Source organism: Mesoplodon densirostris, chromosome 19 (assembly GCF_025265405.1).
Source record: "Mesoplodon densirostris isolate mMesDen1 chromosome 19, mMesDen1 primary haplotype, whole genome shotgun sequence".
Classification (NCBI taxonomy): domain Eukaryota; kingdom Metazoa; phylum Chordata; class Mammalia; order Artiodactyla; family Ziphiidae; genus Mesoplodon; species Mesoplodon densirostris.
Window position 1 is genome coordinate 7,344,365 of NC_082679.1, and position 21,320 is coordinate 7,365,684.

General features: G+C 53.7%; 2 protein-coding genes across 6 annotated transcripts; one reads left to right on the forward strand and one right to left on the reverse strand.

Annotated features, from left to right (window-relative positions):
* Positions 1–1,047: 1,047 nt before the first annotated feature.
* Positions 1,048–14,811, reverse strand: ALDH16A1 (aldehyde dehydrogenase 16 family member A1). Its single transcript, XM_060083511.1, has 17 exons — positions 14,580–14,811; positions 10,091–10,193; positions 9,316–9,442; positions 8,407–8,585; positions 8,246–8,323; positions 7,968–8,149; positions 7,728–7,880; positions 6,880–7,065; positions 6,553–6,648; positions 6,214–6,350; positions 5,948–6,053; positions 5,732–5,862; positions 5,209–5,376; positions 4,705–4,906; positions 3,178–3,363; positions 2,727–2,849; positions 1,048–2,142 (listed from the first exon to the last, which is right to left on the reverse strand). Exons 1-17 carry the CDS (start codon positions 14,667–14,669, stop codon positions 1,981–1,983), a joined length of 2,409 nt encoding a protein of 802 aa, XP_059939494.1. The 5' UTR covers positions 14,670–14,811; the 3' UTR covers positions 1,048–1,980.
* Positions 14,583–20,233, forward strand: PIH1D1 (PIH1 domain containing 1). Of its 5 annotated transcripts, none has more exons than XM_060083515.1 (10): positions 14,583–14,729; positions 15,588–15,694; positions 16,201–16,267; positions 16,919–17,098; positions 18,229–18,290; positions 18,382–18,463; positions 18,859–18,988; positions 19,219–19,294; positions 19,648–19,791; positions 20,111–20,233. In XM_060083515.1, the coding sequence occupies exons 2-10, from the start codon at positions 15,605–15,607 to the stop codon at positions 20,150–20,152; spliced, it is 873 nt and encodes a 290-aa protein (XP_059939498.1). In that variant the 5' UTR covers positions 14,583–14,729; positions 15,588–15,604; the 3' UTR covers positions 20,153–20,233. The 5 variants fall into 5 exon arrangements, with proteins under 5 accessions (XP_059939498.1, XP_059939497.1, XP_059939499.1 ...); XM_060083514.1 differs by having other exon boundaries at positions 15,601–15,694; XM_060083516.1 differs by lacking the exon at positions 14,583–14,729 and adding an exon at positions 14,757–14,824 and having other exon boundaries at positions 15,601–15,694.
* Positions 20,234–21,320: the final 1,087 nt, after the last annotated feature.

The window sequence follows — 21,320 nt, forward strand, 5'->3', positions numbered from 1 at the left end:
CAAATAAAAAAGGTAAGTATGTGAGGTGACGGATGTGTTAATTAACTTGATTGTGGTAATCATTTCACAGTGCATATGTATGTTAAATTATCATGTTGCACACCTTAACAAATAACATTGTAGAACTGAAATATATACAATTTTAAACTGTCAATTATACCCCAATAAGGCTGTGGAAAAAAAAAATCAGTGAAGTGGCACCTGCCTTGGGAAGATTCCTGCCATCTCTCTTGCCTTCACCTCATACACAGACACGCATACACACACAAGTTGGGAAAGGTGTCTTCTTCAGGCCCCCAGAGTGCCCTGAGCTTCTACCACTGCTACTGTACCTGTCACCTTAGGTTACATCAGTGTCTTTCAGCCAGAGCTGAGCCTACCTCTCCTCTGTTCCCTTAGTGCCCTTGGGACAAATTCCCAACCCCTGCTGACACCTTAATTTTAGCTCAGTGAGACCCATTGCAGACTTCTGACCTCCAGAGTTGTAAGATAATATGTTTGCATTGTTTTATTTAAGCCACTAACTTTGTGACCATTGTCACAGCACTGACAAGAAATGAATATACCTCTCATCCACTGCATGAGCTCACAAGGCTAAGTTCTGTCTTGTTCATGGCCGTCCCCAGCACCTACAACAGTGCCCCACTCACAGCAGGCACTCAACTGATTTTTGTTGACCAGCTGGATGGCTGCCTTAACTAGGAGCTCCTGCCCCTAAGCCAGAGAAGATTGGACCAGAAGTGGACATCTACCCCAGTCTGGCTGATCAGATTTCTTCTCCTGTGGATGTGGCACAGTGTTCTCTGTGGTCTGGGCTGGGGGTATAGAAACCTCCTGTAGTTGGCTTTGGCTGGTTAAAGCAAGAGGACTAATAGGAAGGTCACTTGAGGCAGCCCATGGAATCTGGGGGGAAGTTACCAAACCCCAGAGGAAGTAGAGCCTTCCAGGGACTTTCCTCCAAGACGTTCCAGTGTCTTTCCTGTCCAAACGTCCAGATACTGGGAGAGGTTATCTATTCTGCCCAGCTTTAGTCAAATACTGACAGGAGGCTGTCTGCTCTCATTTGCCCCAGGACAAAATCAAACTCTAATTAACAGCATGTTTTGTGTAACCATCACAGAATCTACCCAATGAGGTTGGAACTATTAGCGCCAATTTATAGATGAGGAAACTGAGGCTTAAGAGTGGTGAAGAAGCTTTCCTAGTGGCACATGGCTAGAAGGATCTGGAATGAAGCAGACAGGCAGATACAAGACGCAAGAGATCATGTGACCCACTGAGATGGGACCTGAATACAGCTCCTGTTTGCATTCGGGTTCTCAGGACCTGGGGTTCCCGGCTGTGTATCTTGCCCATTTTCCATATCTCTGTAGCTTTCCAGAAAATGTCTTTTTATCCTAAGCTAGTGTGTGTGGGTTCCTTGCATCAAAAAGAATTCTCAAACAGTGGTATGCTGGGGTGGCTCGTGGGAACTGTTAAAAATTCAGGAATTGTCAGCCGGTTGTTCAATCATCTGGAGCTTGAAATTGACACGGTAGGAGCACCATGGAACTGGCTAAAGTTACTTACCATGGATTTTATTTTATTCCAGAGAGCTACTGTATTTTATTTTCACCAGCACACCACAGATCCTGAGGCAATGCAGAGGCAGAGAAAACCAGGGAGCAGGAGCCATTGAATGGAAAAGACCAGAAGAGACAGGAGTCACTGCGGCCCTGTGCAAATGTTCTTAGAGTCCCTTGTATCTATTTCACAGACACTGTGTTGTCCTGGCGCCAGCCCATGCGGCTGCTGAGTCTCAGAACTGAAATGGCCTCAACAGCCCAGAAGTTGCTATTTCCTCCCTTCCTCCCCTCAGAAGCACAGCCAAGATTGGTCAGAGTTTATTGGAATCATAATAAGAGGAAAGTTCCAGATGTCTGGCATCGGTTGGGGTCCATCTGTCCTCTGTCCAAGATGGAGTGGGTGGCACTTGGGCAATCAGTCCCCCATGGGCAGCCACAGGGCCTTGGTCCGTGCTGCCCGCAGCCCCAGCTCTGGGCCTGCCCCCTCGGCGTCCTGATCCCAGGCCCGTGGGCAGCCTCTGTTCACCCACACTGGCTTGAGGTTTCCTGCTGAGGCCCATTCCACAAACTGGGAGCCCTGGCGTGGGGAGATGGTGGAGTGGGGTGGTGGTCAGCATTTCCATTGGCTTGGTTGCTAAGCAGCTGCTTCCTTGGCAACAAGGACTATTATTGAGGAGGGGCCTAAAGGCTTGCCTAGGCTCTGTGGCTAGAATGTTCAGCTCCTAAAAAGCAAACCTTCCAGATGCTGAGGGAAACAAGGTTGACCTTTACGGCCATGGAACTTCTTCCCCTTTAACAGCCCACACTCAAAGGAATGGGGCCCAAAGTTATTGTTGACAAGGAGTTCCCATCTGTTACCATCAGGAGGTTTAAGAGGGTGGACTGTAGGCTTCTGACACTGTTGCTAGGGTGTGGTCCTTAGCAATGGGTTGTCCAATGAGATTAGGTCTTTGGGCTAGGCAGGATCTCAGGCCCTTGTTGCTAAGGAGATCCTCTTCCTTAGCAACCAGGGCTGTAAAGGGGCAGGATCTCAGAACGTGGTTGCCAAGGAGTTTCTCCCCCTTAGCAATGGGTGTTCTAAGGGGGAGCAGCCATGTCCCCGGAAAAGGAAGAGTTTGTTGGTGAAGTTTAAGACACTGGAGATGGCAGAACAAAAGGTACCTGGGCAGATCCGAAATACCACAGGGCCTGGATGTCCTGGTGCAAGGCCAGGCAGCGGGTCAGGTGGTCCCGGTCTCCTGTCACCACATTCACCAGGCCCCCTGGCAACAAGGTGGCCATATCCTAGGGGATGGGACAGTGGGTCATCCAGGGTTGGGAGGGAGTCAGAGACCCCCAGGGCTGTCGGGGAGGGTGAAGAATGGGCAAATGGGAGTGGCCATGGGGGTCCTGGAAGGAATGGGAGTGGGGTCATGACTGGTGAAGGCTCACAGTCTGGAGAGAACCATCACTGGGTCTATGAGGAGTGAAGCTTTTGTGCCAGGATGCAGGTTACCATGGTTACCAAGGGGGTGGGGTGAGAGCTGAGCTCCTGCAGGTCTTGGGGCATCTTTCATCCATCTGCTGCTCCACAGGCTGCTGGGAGCAGCAGCAGGCAGGCAGGGGACTGTACCTGGCAGACCTCCAAGGCAGGGATGGGACAGGCCCCGCTGGGCACCAAGACCACAGTGTTGCCGTGGGCCAGAGCAGGGGCCAGCAGAGACACGAAGGCAAGCAGGGGCCACTCCTCCGGGCACACAATAGCCAGCACGCCCACAGGTTCCTGCAGCCGAAGCACAGGGCCTTTCAGCCCTGCTACCTGCAGGGACAGGCAGGAGGTCAAGGGCGGGGCAGGGGAGCCTGACTGCCCTCCTTTGGTCTCCTCTATCACCCACCCTTTTTCTCCTCTCATCCCCAACTTTGCTTCCTCATAACAACTCCAATCATAATAAAAACCAGGTGATATTTCAGAGCATAGACTCTGGGGCCAGGTGCTGGGTTCACATCAGCTGTGTGACCTTGGATGAGTCACTTAACCTCTCTGGGCTTCAGTTTCCCATCTTTAAAATGAGGATAATAATAGTGCCTACCTCAGAGATTTGCTGTTAAGATAGAATAAGTTAATATGTGTAGAGGTCTCGAAATCTAGCCTACAGATTTGTGTGTGTGTGTGTTTTTAATTAATTAATTAATTTTTGGCTGCACTGGGTTTTTGTTGTTGTGTGCGGGCCTTCTCTAGTTGCAGAGTGGGGGCTACTCTTCGTTGTGGTGCACGGGTTTCTTCCTGCGGTGGCTTCTCTTGTTGTGGAGCACGGGCTCTAGGCACGCGGGCTTCAGTAGTTGTGGCACACGGGCTTAGCTGCTCCTCGGCATGTGGGATCTTCCTGGACCAGGGCTCGAACTTGTGTCCCCTGCATTGGCAGGTGGATTCTTAACCACTGCGCCACTAGGGAAGTCCCTCATGGTGGTTTGGCTTGCATTTCTCCAATGACTAATGATGCGGAGCATTCTTCCATGTGCTTATTGGCCATCCATAAGCGAACATTTTCTGAGCCCTTGGCTACATGTCAGACATTAAATGCTCGGCTCACTTAGTTTTCATAACAGCTCCTCAAGGTTGGTACCACTGTATAATTGTATATCATTTATGGAGGAAGCCCAGGTCAAATGACTAGCTATCTTTCCATTATCTTTCTATTATCTCTATCCCTGAGTGTGCCCATGCCATTGCTTGAGTCACTGAATCCTCACGCTTTCTTCACTGGACCCACCATATGTTTCAGACCAATCTAGTATCTATATTTAGCTGTATATTATATATATGATCAAAACAAAAATCACACCAAACAATATTCTGTGCAATGCACTCTGTATCTTCTATCCTGTTCTCTTTTGTTAAAAAAGAAACAAGAACAAAAATACCAAAGCAGGGCTATGACCCACTAAATTGGTTTTATGGCCCAGTAATAGGTCACTAACAACAATCTGAAACACGAATCTATGAGGTGGGCTGCATACCCATTATACAGAGGATGAAATCAAGGTGTAGAGAGGTGAGGCCACTGGGGCCTGGACCTCCAGTCTGGCTCATTCCGGAGCCCCTCCTCTGACGCCACTCCAGACTGCCTGCCCTGTCTGCCGGCCCACAGACCCCTCTCACCTGCAGGGTGCAGCCTTGGGTCTGGACGCGGGCCCCCCATGCCCGAAGCCGCCTCACGCTCAGCTCCACCTCTGCCTTGGCAAGCTTGAGCTCCACTCCATGCCTCTCCAGCCTCGAGACCAGGGTGGACTCTCGGCGTTGCAGCGCGGCCGCCAGGGCCCACAGTAGGGCTGCTCGGGCCCCTGGCGACTGGCCCACCCAGCTGTGGGTGGACAGGGCACATTGTGGGTTGGTTTCCTCATCCTGGCTCTTTCCAGGTGCCCCACCTCTGTCCACAGCTCCTACTCTGGGGGGTCCAGGCCCCATAGCCCATCTGCCCAGGGAGGAGAGTGAGCGGCCAGACCCACATCCCGTCAGCCCTGGGAGCTCAGACTCCACAGCCCACAGTCCTCGGGGTCCAGACCCCATGTCCCATCAGCATCAGCCTAGTCCTGGGGTTTCAGACTCCCCTCTCTGACACCCCACGACCCCTGGGCTATCTCATGTGACGCCTCCATTCCTTACCCAGGGGCAGCCTGGTGAGCAGCCTCCACGGCACCTCGGATATCCTTGGCTCCACCCTCAGCCACGTAGCCATGGAGATTGCCCTGCGAATCCCGGATGGGCCTGGAGCTCCGGGCCCCAGGAGCCTGGAAACGGCCTCCCACAAAGAGCCCATAGCGGGGTGCTGGGCTGGAGTAGGGTGAGGTGTGAGGGTGGGTGCTGGGGCAGGGACTGCTCAGACCCCATCCCCACCCCACTGGATGGACCACTCGAGCTCCCATGAGCCTCTGTGGGACCCCACATTCCTGGCCCCCTGAGGCTCTGGGAGAGCACAGACCTTCATTTAGCAGAACTGAGACTCTCATCAGGCCTGGCGGGTGGCGGTGAGCCGTGAGACCCAGAATGAAATTCTCAGCAGGACTCAGGGACCCCCTGATGGTTCTCAAGAACCTCCCTCCAGTCCATGGAGGAGCCTGCCACAATTTCCCCTCTCCCCTTCCACACTCCAGGAATTCTGAGAGTTGTGGTCCCTAGAACAGCTCACCTAAGCCCTGTTTCAGGCCCAGCTGGTAGGGTGGAGGGAACAGCAAGGCCAAAGGTGTCATAGTTCAGATTCTCCGACAGGTAGGGCAGGCGGGTAGGGGTCCCTGAGGGCCGCAGATACTCATACAGACCCTGAGAGAGGGACAGTGTCAAGAGAACGTGAGAAGGGCACAAGGTGGATGAAGGGGTGGTGATGGGCAGGGAGGGGTGCACTCACATCTGGCCCCCCGTGCCAGGAAGACCCACTCTCCTTGCAGCCACCTGTTGGCACTGCAGGGTCTCTGAGGCCGTGGGCATTGATCCAGACTGTGCCCATCTGGAGCCTGTGGGGAGGAGGGGACATCAGAGAGAAATGCACAAACTTGAGGTGGGGAGGGCTAGTCAGAGAGGCGGGGAGAGACCCAGAGAGAGGGGAAGACATCGGGACTGAAGCTGGGGCCATCCCAGCAGAGCCCGCTGTGTGCCCAGTGGGTGTGAACTGACCCGTAGGCCAGCTCCAGGGCCTGCCCCAGTCTCTCGCTCCATACGCTGGCACTGCCTCCTCGGGGCGTCCAGTTGGCCAAGGCCAGCGCCTCCTTAGCAGTACGGAAAGGGGAGGCCACGACCAGAGGCCACGGCACCTGGAAGGGGTGACAAGGGAGCTCAGGCGGCCTGGCCAGCCCCTCCCTCCAACACCCCACCCACAAGGAGTCCAGCCTACAGCAGTCAGCAGCCCCCAGACCCGGTCCAAATGGTCACTCCGGTGGCCTCTGTGCTGTGCCGCCCATGTCCGGCTGAGGATGGGTGGATGGCCTAGGGTCTCTGAGACCCTGAGGGGCTTACCTCTGCCTGGGTACATGGAGAGGCTGGAGGGAGGTCAGAGATCAAGGATGGGGGAAAGAATGGGCTTTCTGGAGGCATACTGCCAGCCTGGAAGACCTAGGGAGACAGGGAAGTAGATCTGCAAGTTCACTCCAGTCCTCTCCTCCCCTGGGATCCAGGAGTCTGGACCCCAGACCCCTCCTCCCTCAGACCCAGGAGTCCAGCCTGCAGACCCTCCTTGCTCACACCCCAGAGTCCAGGCCCCCAGACCCATCCCTCCCCAGACCCAGGAGTCAGATCTTGAGGTCCCTCCTCCCCCGGCACCCCAGAGTCTGCGCCCAGGCTCACCTGTGCACCCTGGCTCTGGGCCTCGCGCACATAGCGCTGTGCCAGGTCACGTGCAGCAGCTCCCCGGGCCCCCATGTCCACGGCTCCGTCTAGCCCTCGGCCACCGCGAAGCCGCCCCATCCGCGCCTGGAGCCGCCTCATTGTCTCATCCCACACAGACTCCTGGATGAGGAGTCTGAGTCCCCCCTGTTAGGAAAATGGGGGATAGGGTGGGCAAACTCGAAGCCTACGTGGGTGGATCACATCCCCCCAGAGGGCCAAGCCTGGGGAACATATGTGCACAGATCAGAGGAGGGTCAGGGAGAAGTGGCCGAGGACCAGGAGACTCCCTGAGGCCCCAAACCTCAGGGAGGATGTGGAGTTACAGGAAGCTGGTGACGCAGAGTGAAGAGAGACGCTGGAAAACTAGGACATGGACACTCAGAAAAATGAAGAGCCCCCGAGCCTGGAAGCCCAGGAGAGCCGGGAACGTGGAGATTCAGAAAATCGAGAGGATGAGGACCTTTACACATGATGGTCTACAGATAAGAGTTTGGAGACACAAAGAACTGAAAATTAAAAGGAATGAAGGGACTTCCCTTGTGGTCCAGTGGTTAAGACTCCGCGCTCCCCACGCATGGGGTCCGGGTTCCATCCCTGGTCAGGGATCTAGATCCCACATGCGTGCCGCAACTAAGAGTTCACATGCCACAACTAAAAGACCCTGCATGCCACAACGAAGATCCCACACGTGGCAACTAAGACCCAGCACAGCCAAATAAATTAATTAAAAAAATAAATAAATAAAATGAATGAAGTCATGGGGCCCCAGGGTCTGGAGACAGACACGCCCAGCCCCCAGGTCTCACCGGGCTGCGGTCAGACCAGGCTGCATCCACGACGCCCTCCACGGCCGAATCCACATCCGCCGTCTCCATCAGTAGCAGCAGCGACTCAGCCCCCAGTGCCAGGCCCAGCTCGGGACCCTGGCCCGCCAGGGCCCGCCGTAGGGCACGGCCATCCTATGGGATCCACGCAGGGGTCAGCAGCGGGGAGGGGCATTCCAGCCCCCCAGCTATGTCCAGACACCCTCCCACCCCTGAAGATACCTCGATGGCTCCACAGAAGGCCACCTTCTGGACTCCAGGCTGTGAGGCAAGGACAGGCCCCAGGGAGGCAGGGCCACTGATCACACTGAGGATTCCTGGGAACTGGCCTAGCTCCCCTGCCAGCTGGGCCACAAGGAGGGGCGTCGGAGAGGCCGGGGGCACGAGGACCACCACAGTGCAGCCTGGGGGAGGCAGGCAGCTCAAGGACCCTGGAGTCCAGACCCCCGGCCCCCTTCTCCCTCAGACCCCGGAGTCCCAACCCCCAGCCAATCATTTACCCACAGCCAGGGCAGGGCAAATCCTCCACATCATCTCAAGGAAGCAGAATGTGGGTGGCAAGATGAGACCAATCACTCCTGCAAGAACAAATGAGACTGGCGCAGGCACTGCTGGATGGTGAGGGAGGAGGGGGCTGGGGGCTGGGACTCCTGCTCCTCACCCAGGGGCTCCCAGCCTGCCAGCGCCTCCTCCTGGGTGTGTGCCTGGACTGCATGGTGCTGGAGCAGCTGCTGGGCCAGAGGGACATCCCTGTCTCGAACTTCTCGAATGGCCCGTCCAGTAACCAGGGACTCCAGGGTCCACAGCAGCCGCTGGTGCTTCTGGATCATCTTGGCCAGCCTGTGGAGCAAGCAGGGGGGATGGTCATTTTTTTCTTTTTTCCTTTTCCTTGGCTGCCCGCACGGCTTGAGGGATCTTAGTTCCCCGACCAGGGATCGAACCTGTGCCCCATGCAGTGGAAGTGCAGAATCCTAGCCACTGGACCGTCAGGGAAGTCCTGGGATGGTCATTTCCCACTGCCCCTTGGCCTGATAAGAGTCCTGGAACACGCCCTGTGTATACCTGAAGTACAATCCCCAGGAACCCCTGGGGCATCTGCACTATTTACCAGTGGTGGAGGGCACCAAAGATGTATGGGAAATGTAGTCTGGTAAACACTCAAAACCTCAGGGTGCTGTGTAAGGATCTTGGCCACCTGTAACCCCCAAATGCGCTAGGAAATGAAAGCTTAGCCTTTAAGTTCAATTGTTCTTTGGGAAATGGAATCTTTGTCTCTAACTTCCCCAAGAATGTGCTGGAAAACAGTTTCAGGAGCTTCACCAGCCCCAGTGAGCTGTTGAGAAATGGCACCCGGGTGAGTTCCAAAGGGTATGCTGGGAAACAGGCTTTGTCATTTCTAGTCCCAGCGAACAGTGAGACATGGATGTTTTAGCTGCTAAAGGCTCAAAGGCATGCTGGGAATATGAGTCTTAGCAGCCAGTGAATTCAGTGGGATATTGGGAAATACATAATCTTTATTCTCAAATCCTTCTCCGTCTCCTGGGGCCCACACCTCAAGTGCATCCATCACCTGGTCAGATGCTGGGCCCGAACGGCTCCAGGTTGTGTGCTCCAGTTCTCCAGCGAGGTCCTGGCAGCCTCCACGGCTTCTGCCACATCCTCCGTCTGTGCCTGGAGGCAACTGGCCAAGTGCTCTCCTGGGGAGATGAATGGGGGGAACCCAGTTGGGAGGTGGGGGGAACCCGTGTCAGAACTGGAGGGGGCTGACATTTCTGGAGCCCAGGAGCGCCCCAAAGCAGTAAAGCTGGTCCCCCTACCCCACACAGGGTCTCAGTTTTGTCATCTGACAAATGGGGATAAATCTACATAGGTCTTTGCTCTGACTGCCTCCCACAGGCAAGGAAGGGATTTTAGGAGACAGTGACTTCAAAAGTGTTCACAGCGGGCTTCCCTGGTGGCGCAGTGGTTGAGGGTCTGCCTGCCGATGCAGGGGACACAGGTTCGTGCCCCGGTCCGGGAAGATCCCACATGCCGCGGAGTGGCTGGGCCCGTGAGCCATGGCCGCTGAGCCTGCGCGTCCGGAGCCTGTGCTCCGCAACGGGAGAGGCCACGACACTGAGAGGCCCGTGTACCGCAAAAAAAAAAAAAAAAAAAAAAAAGTGTCCACAGGGACCTGGAACCATAATTAGGAGGACTGTTATCAAGAGGAGCCAGAAATCTCAGGCTGCTTCTCCCACCAGCTGCTCCCTGCTCTCAGGGCCCTGAGCAGAGAGAATGGTATATTGTTGGTGGGTACACCTGGGGCCATAGACACCTCTTTCTCACGACTGGGGGACACCGCATACCTGTGATGGGATCCCGGCAAGGCACCGAACTCCTGTGTTCAGGCTTCAACCACCGTCCGTTAACATAGTGACCCAAGTGCCGGTCCTGGGTGTCCAGCCAGGCCTGGGGGAGGTGGAGAGAGTTCAGAAAGGGGTCTGAGAGGCAGCTGGAGAAGCTCTATCCCTACCCAGAGTCCTCTGGGAAGAGAATACCCGCCCCCTTTGCCCCATCAGTTATTTTCCCGTGTAGGAGGAAAATACACATAAACATAAAAAATACATAACATGAAATTCACCATTTTAAAGTGTGAATTCAGGGCATTTTCTAACAATACATTCACAGTGTTGTGCAACCATCTCCACTATGTAGTTCCAGAACATCAGGAATTCCCTGGTGGTCCAGTGGTTAGGACTCCACGCTTCCCCTGCAGGAGGCCCAGGTTCAATCCCTGGTCGCGGAACTAAGATCCCACGTGGCGAGCAGCGCGAACAAAGAAAAAAATCCAGAACATTTCCATCACCCCAAAAGGAAACTCCATACCCATTAAGAGCTCACCCTCCCTTCTCCCCTGCCCCCAAGTCCTGGCAGCCACTAATCTGCTCTTTGCCTCTATGGACTGGCCTATTCTGGACATTTCATATATAAATGGAATCCTACAATACGTGACTTTCTGTGTCTAGCTTCTGTCACTCAGCTTGGTGTTTTCGAGATTCATCCGCACTGTAGCATGGATCAGAATTTCATTTCTCTTTATGGCTATATGATATTCCATTGTCTGGAGAGACCACATTTTCTCTACCCATTCATCAGCTGATGGGCATTTAGGTTGTTTCTGCCTTTTGGCTATTGTGAATAGTGTTGCTGTGAATGTTCACGTACAAGTCTTTCTTCGAATACGTCTTTACTTCTTTGGGGCATATTATCTCAGAGTGGAGCTATGGGTCATATAGCAATGCTCTGAGTAATTCATGGCAGAACCACCAAACTGTTTTCCACAGCAGCTGCATCATTTTACATTCTCACCAGCAACATATGAGGGATGTCCTATTGACTTTTACATATGGAGAATGTGAACAAAGGATTAATAAAAGTTGTTCTTCTCCATGGAAGAGAATAGAAATGACTTTCTATTTCCCTGGAAATCTGATACAATTCAGCTATATTTCTAGACAGTATTGACCCCCGACTGGTCCACTGCACCTGGACTGGGAAAACTGGGAATATGCCATAAATATCCAGTGGGAAGCCAGAACTCTGGGGCTTCCTGGGGTGCGCTGCATTCTTGTGATGGGCAGTTTCCTTGCCAGGACCCTTGCAATGCCCATGAGACTGTATCACGTGCTCTTTGGGAGGTGGGGCTTTTAAGCCAGGTGACTCCCATACCTTCCCACGTGCGACGGCGTTCCCTCCCACCTCAGCTGTCATCACTCGGGAAGGATGTGACCCCTCCTGAAGACACAGACCTGATGCTGCCTTGCCAGGTGCAGTTTATTTGGTTGTGAAGTGCCTAACTGAGCCCAAGGTAGGGAGTCCCTGGAGCCTGGGGCCACATGGCCTGGCTTTGAATCATGGCTCTGAAACTTCCTTGTTGTGCAGCCTTAGCCTGGGTCTTAAAATAACCTGGTCTCAGCTAACCCATCTGGAAGATGGAGATAATCACAGTCTCTCCCTATTTCACAGGACAGTGATGAGAATTAAATGGATCTATATGAGTCATAGGCTCAGAACAGCACTTACTTAAGACTTCCTATTAATTTTATTGCATTTCATTCTCCCTGCCTGGTTCGTTTCTTTCTCTCCCTGTCTTCCCTAAATCCTTTCTAAATCCAAGACATCCTTTCCACTTTTTCCTTCTGCAAACTGGTTTTTGTTGTTGTTGGTTTTGGCCGCTGGCTTGCGGGATCTTAGTTCCCCGATCAGGGATTGAACCCGGGCCACCTGCAGTGAAAGCGAGGAGTCCTAACCACTGGACTGCCAGGGAATTCCCCAAACTGTTTTCTCTTAGCATCCCCGATGCCTTAGTCTCCTGATTTTTCTCTTACCCTACCAACTGGGCCTCCTCATTTTTCTTTAAAGTACAAAAAGCCTTTTTTTTTTTGGCTGTGCTGGGTCTTCACCGGGGCGTGTGGGCTTCTTTGCTGTGGGCTTCTCTCTAGTTGCGGCGCATGAATGCAGTTGCCCCGCAGCATGTGGCATCCTAGTTCCCCGACCAGGGTTGAACTCGCGTCCCCTGCATTGGCAGGCAGATTCTTAACCACTGGATCACCAGGGAAGCCCCCCAAATTTTTAAGTAAAAATTCATAAGTTTCAAATTCAAAGATGCTCCCTCCGCCGGAAAGACACATTTTTGAAATAGCTGGGCATATATGAACATGGGCTGGGCACTAGATAATATTAAACAATGACTGTTAATGTTAAAACGGTCTGGTGGTTATGTTACAAAATGAGTCCTTACCTGTTAGAAATGAAGATTCAAATACTTATGGGAAAATAACGTGACATCTGGGTTTTAAATCACTCCAGGAAAAAAAAGAGAAAACAAAGAGATACAACATTGGATGAAATGTTGATGATTGTTGACACTGAGGGATGGGTGAATGAGAGTTCATAATTTAAGTGCTCTGGGTAACTTTGCAAAATTTCCCCCCCAAAGAAAAACAGAACCCAGAAAGAATGTTCCACAGGGTCCTGGCAGGCCACCCTGGTGTGAGAAGAGGGCCCTGGTGGAGACTGGGAACTCATGACTTGTCTAAAAAGACAGTTAGCTATTGGACCCAGATAGTCTTTGTGAGGGAATGTAAGCCAAAGGTTGCCAAACTTTGGAATTTTATTTTCAAGAGAAGCTGGAATCCCGGATGTTTACATGAAATTAGTTGTCCACTAATTCACATTTTTAAAAATAAAGTTCAGGCCAAAGAAAACATGTTTGTTGGTTGAGTCTGGCCCACAGATTGTAAGACTGAGCTGGGGGGCGGGGGGGCGGGGATGGGGGGCATGGGCTCTGGAATCCCAGGGCTCAGGTTCAAATCTCATTTTCACATTTTTTAAGATGTGTTGACTGTTGGCTAATTACTTACCTCTTTAAGCTTCTGTCTACTATTACTAAAGTAATGACAGTAATCCCCTCTCACAGCTGTTTTGGGGATTAAATGAGATCACAGAGGCTGGCACATAGAAAGCACCCAATAAATATAAGCTATTATCACATTATTGCTATTTCAGGATAGTCCATCTCTAACCAACCTCCAAGGGAATTTTCTATACTCCATCCCAGATCCTCTTATCTGAGTCTACACTATAGTTCTAGATAATCTCATCATTCCCACCATTCAATTATCTTTTTACTGTGAGGTCCCTGTCTCTAGGCCTGAGGCTCAGGCACAAGTAGTATTTGACTCCTGCACAAGGCCCAAGGCTTTCCCTCTCATCATCACCATGTGATAACCAAGCCCATAGTCTTTCCCAACCTTTCTGCCACCCTACTCCTCTTGGGTTCACCATGGGGGGTGGGGGGGACAGAGACAGCCAGACCCAGACCCGAGGCATTGTCCTTGCCCTCTCAAGACCCCAAACCCTGTTCCTCCTGCATCTCTGCCTCGCCTCTTCTCCAGCTCTACAGTCCGCACCAGGCTCTGGTCTCATCTTCTTCCACGTGGACCACTGTTCTAACCTCCCCTTTCCCTCCAGAGAAGCCCAAGCTTCTCACACCTAGGTGCTAGAGGGCCCTGTGAGATCAGGATGGCTCCATGGGGGAATTCTGAGGGGGCTGGGCAACTATACAAAATCCGAGGCACCGAAGTTATACGTGGGAACCCCAAGATCGTTCTGGGGGACCCTGAGGGATTACGGGAGTCTTAGGGAAGTTCTGAAGTACACGGAGGGATCACGGGAGCCCCACGGGGTTATTCTGCGAGGTTGAAGGTAATTACAGGAAGTTCTGATGTATTCTGGGATTCCGAGAGTTCCCGAGATGATAGGAATCCCACAAGTATTGACGTGACCCTGAGGACTCACGGGGGCTCCGCGGAGGTCTCCGGACGACCAAGGGAGCCCCCCCCCAGGAATTCCGAGGGACCCGGGAGCCATAGGATATTCTGAGGAATCACGGGAAGTCTACGCGGGTTCTGAGGGTCCTCAGAAGATCACGAGTGCCCCACAGGAATTCTGAGTCCCAGGGGATCACAGGAAGCTCTGAGGCGGCCCTGAAGAATCACAGAAGCCCCTCGGGGGATTCTGCAGAATAGGAGAAGCTCCACCGTGACTTTTGGACCGTGGCAAACGACAGCCACTAGGGCTCGCGAGAACAGACTAAAGGGCTAACACGCAGCAACCCGTTAAGGGTTCTAGCGAACGTCCTCCGGGATGGATCCTAAGGAGTGGCGGGAATCACGGGAGCTGAGAGGGGCGGAGCTGCTGAGCTGCCGCGGTGGATCACGGGAGTCCGCGCTCAAAACGGGGCCCGGGGGACTAGGAAGGGGGATGGGCAGCGCCGGCCGGGCAAGCCCTCACCAATGCGCATGCGTGGCTCTCCGGCACCGGTCCGTATTCCAGCGTGGTGAAGATCTCGCAGGCGCGGGATCCTGCGCGCGTCGCAGCCATCACGCTCCCAGGCCGCGCTTTCCACGGACTGCTGGACTCTCTCCCCAAGGGAACCTCGAGGTCTGAAGGGCGGCACCGCCCCCTCCAGTCCAAAGGGCGGGGCTACAGGAGATAGAGCGTAACCCCGCCTTAGGACCCGGTGACTCCGCTTATAGGTCTGCGCCGGGAAGTGTAGTTTGGAGCATGCGCATTCCTCAAAGCTGGGGGAGTGGGGAACGAAAATATGGATGCCTTCAAATAGGTACGAGGCCTCCAGATTTAGAAGAGTGGCCGTATTGGCGTCCTCCCACCACCCTGTTCATATTGGAGACCGAAAATGCAGCTTTTAGCCCGAAATATCTTTACTCGAGAATCTAATCTACCTCTGGGGACGAGGTGACTGTTCAGAGATCAGAAGGGAGTCCTTTAGGATGGACACTGAACTTAAGGTTTTAAAAGTGTGCCAGCTTTGCCCAGTAACCTGGCCAGATGTGGTCGTAGGGAAGGAGCGGAAGTGTGGCTTTTATCCACATCGGAAGTGTGGCGTTTAGTGGCTCTCTGGATTAGTTTTGATTGGTTGAGGTGAAGGGCGTGGCTTCAGATTTAGACTAGATTGTTCTGTGATTGGTACCGAATGCGGTTGCAGGATAGTTGAAGGAGCGTTGGGGTAGTCGGAAGTGTGGCCTACCCAAGTTCCTGGTTACGCAGAGACCAGAAGAGTGGCTCTCATTTAAACACTTGGCACATAGGGCTTAGAGGGCATCTAGAGACATTGGCTCCCAAGAGATTTGATGCAGTATCTGACCTGAGTGAAACTGTAGTCTCAGGCCAGATTATTAGATTTTCGTACAGAATTGTGGGTGTCAGGAGTCGGTTGAGGGCCCGGGAGCAGGCCTCAGAGTTCGGATCCAACCGAAGGTCGTTGCTGAGGACGCCTAGGTCTCTTCCCCAGGGCCATGGCCGACTTGAAGCTGCTGGTACCGGAGCTAAACGAGGCAGAGACGATGAGCGCTGAGACGGCGTGTTTCGAGGAGCTGCTGCTGCAGGTGCGGACTGAACGGACTCCTGGGTCCCTGAGGATTTGGGGGAGAGTGTGTGTGTGTGTGTGTGTGTGTGTGTGTGTGTGTGTGTGTGTGTGTGTGTGTGTGTGTGTGTGTGTGTGTGTGTGTGTGTGTGTGTGTGTGTGTGTGTGTGTGTGTGTGTGTGTGTGTGTGTGTGTGTGTGTGTGTGTGTGTGTGTGTGTGTGTGTGTACTCAGAAACGGGACTATAGTTCCCAGAATGCACTGGCGGCGGGTGGGGGGGAGCAACAGGGCCTACGGGAGTTGTAGTTGCTTAACTACTACTACTGCTAGCTGTTCGCTAGTCTCTGGAAGACATGGGAGTGGGATCAGGGTTGTCCTTCGGGTTCCTCAGAGTAGGAAGGGGACATAGTATGTCTCATGCCCTGCCTAGCTCATATACGTAAAAATTGCTCACTAAACATTTGAGGAACAAATGAGGGGGTTCTGACAGCACAAACGCCAAGCCTGGATGTTGTTTTCTTTCACACAGGCCTCCAAGGAGCTCCAGCAAGCCCAGACAAGCAGACCAGAATCTACACAGATACAACCTCAACCTGGTGAGAAAGACAGAAACCCAAAGAGAGAGGGATAGAGTCCCAGAGAGAGGTGGTCACAGACTGGGGGCAGGGGACATAGGGAAAGGAGAGAGGAAGGAGACACAGTAGTGGTGTATAGAGGCCTTGGGTGATGGGAGTGAACGGAAACCCAGAGAGAGCAAGGAAGGGACTGAGATCCAAAGAGAGGAGGGGTAAGGGGGAGGGATAAATTGGAAGATTGGGATTGACATATACACACTAACATATATAAAATAGATAACTAATAAGAACCTACTGTATAGCACAGGGAACTCTACTCAGTACTCTGTAATGACCTATATGGGAAAAGAATCTAAAAAAGAGTTTTATATATATATATATATATATATATATATATATATATATATATGTATAACTGATTCACTTTGCTGTTCAGCAGAAAATAACAACATTGTAAATCAACTATACTACAATAAAAATTAAAAAAAAAAAGAGATGTGGGGTGACTAGGGGGACAGAGACTCAAAGACAGAGAGTCAGAAATCCCAGGGGCAGGAAGGGGAACAGACCCAGAAAGTGGAGGACTAATACTCTAGGAGGGGGACAGATCAAAAGAAGGACACTGAGACCCATGCAGAGACAGATGGTCAAGGACAAACCCATTCCCACCAGGTTTCTGCATAAAGACCAACTCATCTGAAGGGAAGGTTTTCATCAACATTTGTCACTCTCCCTCCATCCCTCCTCCTGCTGACTTGACCGAGGATGAGCTGCTTCAAATGCTGGAGGAGGACCAAGCCGGGTTTCGCATCCCCATGAGTCTGGGAGAGCCGCATGCCGAACTGGATGCAAGTCAGTGCCTTGAGAGGACCCAGGAATCTAGCCCCCTCGTCCTTTCTTCCCTAGAATCCAGGGCCCAGGACCCTCCTCCCTCGGGACCTAGAAACCTGGCACCCCTGTACTGATCCTTTTCCCCATGGCATATCCCTAGCCTCCTGGGCATCCAGAACTCTCACTGGACAGTCCTGGTTCTGCTCACCTGGCCAAGCTGGCACTTCTCCCTGCCCCACCCCAGGGCAAGGGAGGGCTGGGCAGGGGCTTATTAGCTGATTTCCTGGCTCTAAGTCCTCGGCCAGCCCTAACTCATCCCTGTTTTCTCCTCCACCCTCTCCCCTGTCTGTGTCTCTGCCTTGTCTCACCTCTGTCTCTGTGGAGTTTCTGTCTCTATATCCTTGTTTTTTCAACTCACATATGTCCCCTGAAGCCTCCTGGGATGAAGCTTTGGCCAGTGCCCTGGGGAGTAGGGACTTATCAAAACCCAGAACCTGCCCTTGAGAAACTCTCAGTCTTGGGTGAGGATGAAGGAGGCAGATGTGATTTCAATGTGGTGTGACTCTGCTGTGCTCAGGGTGGGGTGGGGGGCCTCTTCACTCCCACTGAGGGATCAGGGAAGGCTTCCTGGAGGAGGAGACGTCAAATATAAGATTTCAAGGAACCAGAGCAGTTCATCAGGCCAAGACAGAGAAGAGGGTTCTAGGCAGAGAGGACAGAGGGGTCCAGAGGCCGGAGAGAAATGATTGAATTGAATTGATCAGTAATCAAGAGTGATTGGAAGAAATGTAAAGAGATGAGGTTGCTGGAGAAGTGAACTCTCTCCAGGTGGGAGGGGCAGACCCCACAGGGCCTCCAGTGCCAGGCTGAAGGACTCAGTCCTCCCCCTGCGGGTGCTGGGGAGCCTTGGGAGGACTATGAACTGGGGAGGGTCAGGGTCAGCTCTGGGACATGGTGGGGAAGCACCAGAGGGGAAGAGACTGGAGCTGGGAGATGAGGCTGGTATGAATCCAGACTGGCAGGTGCGTGTCTTGACTTCCTAATGTCTCTGGGTCTGTGGCTGCTGTTCTTCATTGTGTTTTCCTTGGCTGTGCCTGGGCCGTGGGGTTCCCACCGAGGGCTGGGGTCTCACCCCCTTTCTCTCCCGGCAGAAGGCCAGGGTTGTACCGCCTACGACGTAGCTGTCAACAGCGACTTCTACCGGAGGATGCAGGTTGGGGGCGGGGCTGCAGGGAGGCCTGGGCCGGGGCCTCTCCCTCCATCCCCCAGCCCTCCCACATCTCTTCTCCCTCTTTCACTCCTAGAACAGCGATTTCTTGCGGGAGCTCGTGATCACCATTGCCAGGGAGGGCCTTGAGGACAAATACAGCCTGCCACTAAATCCAGGTGAGGGGCGGGGCCTGGGCCACAGGGAGGAGCCAAACCCGGAGGAGCTTGGGGGTGGCCCCTGGGAGAAGTGGGACTAGTGTGGGCAGGGATTATATTGGCCCCTGGGCTGTGGAGTTCAGGGAGAGGGCTGTGTGAGTCTTGGGAAGGGGGAGAGGGAGGAGGCGGGGGATTCCAGATAAGCGGCGGGGTCTTGAGAGCCTCGAGGGGCGGGGCTAAGGCAGGCACGCTTCCTAAAGTCAAGCTTGGGGGTGTGGTCAGATCCCTGGTCTCCTCGGCAGAGGGCGGAGCCTCTCCCATGAGGCTCTGGCAGTGCAAGACCTCCTTCCTCTAGGGGAGGGAGCAAAGGACACCCTGAGCCATGTGACCTTTGATCCTGTGCTCCTTCCCCTCAGAGTGGCGTATATTGAAGAACAGACCTTTCCTGGGCTCTATCTCCCAGCAGAATATCCGCTCCCAGCCGCGTCCTCGGATCCAGGAGCTGGGGAACCTGTACATGCCCGACTCCCCGAGACCTGAGAAAGGGTGGGCATTCAGTGGGCTCCCTATCTCCCGTCTCCCCGACATTCTTTGGACTCTCCCGCCATCCTTCAGGTGTCGGTGTCCTGGGGCTCTGGGAAGCCCGAGGCAGGAGAAGCAGAACTCCCTCTGGGAAGGTGTCCTGAGGCTGCAGAGCTGGGAGGGAGAGAGAGGAGGGAACAGCGCTGGTAAAGACCCGGCGGCTCTTCTGAGTTCTGGGTCTCCTTCCTCCCCAGCCCTGAGAAGCCTCACCTGAGCCTCTGGCTGGAGGCCCCTGACCTCCTCTTGGCCGAAATTGACCTCCCCAAACTGGTGAGTGCACCCTCCACCAGAGGAGGAGAATGAGGTCTGGAAGGGTGGGGTCTTGGGGGGAAGTGATGTGGGCTTGTTGTCAGACCTGTGTGAGCCTGGATAGTGCTACCCTCTGAGTAGGTGGCCTCCTCCTCTGTCCCATGGGGGCCTCAGGCCCACTTCTGTCCTGAGGATGCCCAGTGCATCGTAAGTGCTCAGTCATAAACCTGTAATTACTGTGTCCCACCTTTTTCTTGGGAGATGAGACTCTTTATATATGGTATCCCGACACACGAGAGTTCTCTCACTGGTCTGTGTTCTTATCGTCCTGTTGCTGGGAAGGGAAGGGTGGGCTGATTCCACTGCATCCCCAGGAAGGCGCTCTGGGACTGTCGCTGGAGATCGGGGAGAATCGCCTGGTGATGGGGGGCCCCCAGCAGCTGTACCATCTGGATGCCTACATTCCCCTGCGAATCAGCTGTGATGAGAGCAAGGCAGCCTTCCATCAGAAGAGAAAGGTATCTGGGGGGGCTTGGGGTTGTGGGGAACTAGGGACACTCGGGGACCTGGACTCCTGGGTCTGAGGGAGGAGGGGGCTGGGGGTCTGGACTCCTGGGTCTGAGGGGGGAGGGGGCTGGGGGTCTGGACTCCTGGGTCTGAGGGGGGAGGGGGCTGGGGGTCTGCACTCCTGGGTCTGAGGCGGGAGGGGCTGGGGGTCTGGACTCCTGGGTCTGAGGGAGGAGGGGCTGGGGGTCTGGATCCTGGGTCTGAGGGGGGAGGGGTTGGGGGCTGGATCCCCAGGTCCTGAACCTCTTCCTCCTTCCTCTCTCTCCTCAGCAACTGATGGTGGCGATGCCCCTTCTGTCCATGCCTTCTTGACTGGGTGTCTCCCTGTGCTTCTACATGGAGGGAAGAGGATGGTGGCTTCCCTAAAATTGAAATAAAAGATTTTTGCCTTTGTTCTGTGTCTGGCTAGGAGTAAATGGGGAGTGGGAGGGAAGAGGGACATTGGACTGGAGTCCCATGGAGGTCAGTCCCCCAGCTCAGGCTTCATTCTCTCCCCCGATCCTCTCGCTGGCCTCCTGGCCTCTAGTATCTCCCCTTGTTAGTCTCTCTCAAGGCCCCAGAGCTGCCCTTGCCCCACTCCTGTTCACAGCCCCTCTTTGGCTCCCCAGCGCCCCTAGGAGAAAGTCCAAGCCTCTCAGCTAGCACTCAAAGTTCTGTGCTGTATGGTTGCCTTCATGTTCCCTTTTTTATTTTTTTGCCCACTGCAGGGCACATGGGATCTTAGCTCCCGACCAGGGATCAAACCCATGTCCCCTGCAGTGGAAGTGTGGAGTACTAACCACTGGGCCGCCAGGGAAGTCCCCCTTCGTGTTCCCTTGTGGCCTCTTCCTCCCAGTCACTCAGGCTAGTCATACTGAGCAGTGTCCTGACCACAGCAGTTTTTTACACCTTTTCTTAGTTTCTGCTGTTCCCCTATTTAGTATCCTCTTCAGTACACCTACCCCAGTACCTCTGGTTGTTTGCCCTCACAGGGCACATCTCCTTACTCTACACCCACGCCCTGCCCCGACCCTCCCAGTCATCCCTTTTAGTGAGCTTTTCCTGGGAAGCTTTTCAAACTTCAGACTTTCTTTGATCTTCCCTGGCTGAGTTAGAATCCTCCTCTGGTGGTCCCCAATACCCAGTGATACTCTCATTAGAGCTATGTCCCCTATGATGTGACAATGCCTGACGCCTAGTAGGAACTCAATAAATATTTGTTGAGTTCATGTATGATTACCAACACACCTTCCATAGTGAATCCTAGGAGGATAGGTAAATGCAGGAGCCTCAGTGGTAGATGTTGGAAGAACAGCGAGGAGGCCAGTGTGGCTGGAACTGAGTGAACTGGGTGGGGAAAGAGGGGTTAGATGGTGAGAAGGTGAAAAGTTTTGGGGATGACGTTGGGTAGGATCCCTTGGGCCTCGGAAATAGCGAACTTGGGCGCCGTGTCCACCAGAGGGCGCAGCGCAACTTCAGCCCGTTGTTTCAGAGAACTACA

Excerpts from the sequence above, each read along its gene's own strand:
- PIH1D1 (XM_060083513.1), top strand. Across the intron at positions 16,268-16,918 it reads ACAGATACAACCTCAACCTG|GTTTCTGCATAAAGACCAAC; the intron begins GTGAGAAAGACA and ends CATTCCCACCAG. Across the intron at positions 18,989-19,218 it reads TCCCCGAGACCTGAGAAAGG|CCCTGAGAAGCCTCACCTGA; the intron begins GTGGGCATTCAG and ends CTTCCTCCCCAG.
- ALDH16A1 (XM_060083511.1), bottom strand. The coding sequence starts at position 14,669 with ATGGCTGCGACGCGCGCAGGATCCCGCGCCTGCGAGATCTTCACCACG. Across the intron at positions 9,443-10,090 it reads TTGCCGGGATCCCATCACAG|GAGAGCACTTGGCCAGTTGC; the intron begins GTATGCGGTGTC and ends TCATCTCCCCAG. Across the intron at positions 6,649-6,879 it reads CCCAGAGCCAGGGTGCACAG|GTCTTCCAGGCTGGCAGTAT; the intron begins GTGAGCCTGGGC and ends CTGTCTCCCTAG.